This window comes from Colobus angolensis, unplaced genomic scaffold, assembly GCF_000951035.1.
Source record: "Colobus angolensis palliatus isolate OR3802 unplaced genomic scaffold, Cang.pa_1.0 Scaffold136, whole genome shotgun sequence".
Taxonomy (NCBI): domain Eukaryota; kingdom Metazoa; phylum Chordata; class Mammalia; order Primates; family Cercopithecidae; genus Colobus; species Colobus angolensis.
In genome coordinates this window covers 5,653,007-5,655,662 of record NW_012114444.1, presented here as the reverse complement: position 1 = coordinate 5,655,662, position 2,656 = coordinate 5,653,007, and the positions used below count along the sequence as shown (strand labels likewise).

The 2,656-nt window shown below is 45.0% G+C and overlaps 1 protein-coding gene across 1 annotated transcript in view; it reads left to right on the top strand.

Annotated features, from left to right (window-relative positions):
• Positions 1-1,717: 1,717 nt before the first annotated feature.
• The window catches only part of NELFCD (negative elongation factor complex member C/D), a 31,349-nt gene continuing 30,410 nt past the window's right edge, over positions 1,718-2,656 (top strand). The window contains exon 1 of the mRNA XM_011934559.1: positions 1,718-1,855. Within this exon, the coding sequence (XP_011789949.1) occupies positions 1,718-1,855 (138 nt within the window). The remainder of the gene's footprint in view (positions 1,856-2,656) is intronic.

The window sequence follows — 2,656 nt, the reverse complement described above, 5'->3', positions numbered from 1 at the left end:
AAAAAAGGAATCCCTTTGATGGTCTTATTAGTAGACTGGACACAACTGAGGAAAGAATCTTTGAGCCTGAGGATATCTCAATAAAAGCCTCCAAAAATGAGGCCGGGTGTGGTGGCTCACTCCTGTAATCCCAGCATTTTGGGAGGCCGAGGTGGGTGGATTGTTTGAGGTCAGGAGTTCAAGACCAGCCTGACCAACATGGTGAAACCCTATCTCTACTAAAAATACAAAATTAGTTGGGCATGGTGGCGGGTGCCTGTAATCCCAGTCACTCGAGAGGCTGAGGCAGGAGAATCGCTTGAACCTGGAAAGTGGAGGTTGCAGTGAGCCGAGATTGTGCCATTGCACTCCAGCCTGGGCAACAAGAGCGAAACTACATCTCAAAAACAAACAAACAAACCTCCAAAAATGAAAAGCAAATAGAAAAAAAGACTTAAAAAAATAGAGCAAAATATCCAAGAACAATGGGGCAACTACAAAGGGGTAACAGATGCATAGTGTAATTCCAGAAGAAGAAGGAAAGAAAGGAACAGAAGAAATACTGGAACAATAATGACTGAGAATTTCTACAAATTCATGATCCAAACCACAGACCCAAGAAACTCAGAGAACACCAAATAGGATACATGCAAAAAACAAAACAAAACAAAACAAAAACAAAACAACAAAAGCCCCACACCTAGACATACCATTTTCAAACTACAGAAAATCAAAGATAAAGAAAAAATCTGAAAGAAGTCAAAGGAAAAAAATTTTGCTTCATAAATCTTACAAATAATTACATCCAGCTTCTCAGAAACCATGCAAGCAAGAAAAGAGTGGAATGAAATATATAAAATGTTGAGAGAAAAAACTCTCCAACGTAGAATTCTGTACCCTGTGAAACTGTCCTTCAAAAGTCAAGGAGAAATGAAGAGTTTCTCAGACAAACACAAATTGAGGAAATTTGTTGCCAGTAGACCTGTCATGCAGAAAATGTTAAAAGAAGTTCTTTAGAGAAAAATAAATTGATATAGTCAGAATCTTGGATCTGCATAGGGAGAAGAAGAGCATCAGAGAAGAAATCAGTCAATGTAAAATCACAATTTCTATTTTTCTTATTTTTAGTTGATTTAAAAGATAGCACTTTCTTCAAAATAATAATACCAACAACTTACTTGGTTATATGTATGCTTCTATATATGCTGATGTATGTATGCTTACATATGTATGTGTGTGTATGCACAGTGTCCCGAGTCCCTAGGTGCAGTCTTTCCAGAGACCACCGTGACTCTGTCTGTCCTGCTTAGAGGAACTAGTTCATTTCCTCCCACCTGCCCTTTTGTTCTTTTTCACTCAAAGTCATAAGGTCCTGACCATTACAGGGACCCTCCTTTGCTCCAGTCAGGTGTGGCCTGGAAGCTGGGTCACAGAAAGCAAGGCAGTATCTCTGGATGGGTCACTGCAAGATACTGAAGGGAGGTTTGGGCAACGTGGCCCCTGACGGTTTCTGCACCTGGGTGCTGAGCACAGGGAGCCCCTGGGGAGGGACCACCCCAGCTTCTGCCTTCCCTGAGAACTGCCTGCTCCCCCAGTTGAAGGAACGGTGTCTGCGTTCCATGCCTCGGTCTCACCTGGCCACGGTAGATTGGACTGGGGTGGATACCTGCCCTAAGCCTGGGCAATTACGTTCTCTTTCCCAGGTATTGAAACTGGGACCAGAGACTGTAGTTCAGAAATGTTGGTGGCTGCAGCAGAGAGGTGGTGCAGGGATGCAGCTGGGGAGTCAGACACGGCTGAGCTGCAGGGCTGTGGCTACAATGTGCTTTGCCGAGAGACGCAATCCATGGCACTCAAGCTCGTCAATCAGAGCGCTGTAACAATGGTGGGCCCCTAGCAGCCATTTCGTGTCTTCGGTAGCCCTCTCTTGCCCCAAGGCCACATTTTCTTGATCCAGGAATAGACCCCTCATCTAGGTTAGGTTATCAGAGTCTCTAACTCATGATATTGCACACGAAGCTAGAATATTGCATGGGTGTTTTTTGTTGTTTGTTTTTTAGAGACAAGGTCTTGCTCCACCGCCCAGGCCAGAGCACAGTGGCCCAATCATAGCTCCCTGCAACCTCGAGCTCCTAGACTCAAGTGATCCTCCCACCTCTGCCTCCGCCTCTCAAGTACCTAAGACGATAGTTGCGAGCCACTGTGCTACTGGCTTTCAGTCTTCACCTGAATAACTTATTGAATGGTGGGGCTGAATACAGGCACTGTTGATACTTTCTGCTATGTAAAGTGAAATGTATGGGACATTAGTCTGCTGAGAGAGGGAGACAGCAGCACATGTGGAATGAGGAGAGTCCTGACAGCGTTCCACAGCCTGTGGCTGTTTTCCCTGCCCACCTGTCTTTGTTTCCACATAAAGGAAGTTTATGATAAATCCTCTATTTCCTTTTTTTTGTTTGTTTGAGACGGAGTCTCGCTCTGTCACCCAGGCTGGAGTGTAGTGGCGCAATCTCGGCTAACTGCAAGCTCCACCTCCCAGGTTCACGCCATTCTCCTGCCTCAGCCTCCCAAGTAGCTGGGACTACAGGTGCCCACGATCAGGCCCGGCTAATTTTTTTGTATTTTTTTTAGTAGAGATGGAGTTTCACCGTGTTAGACAGGATGGTCTTGATCTCTT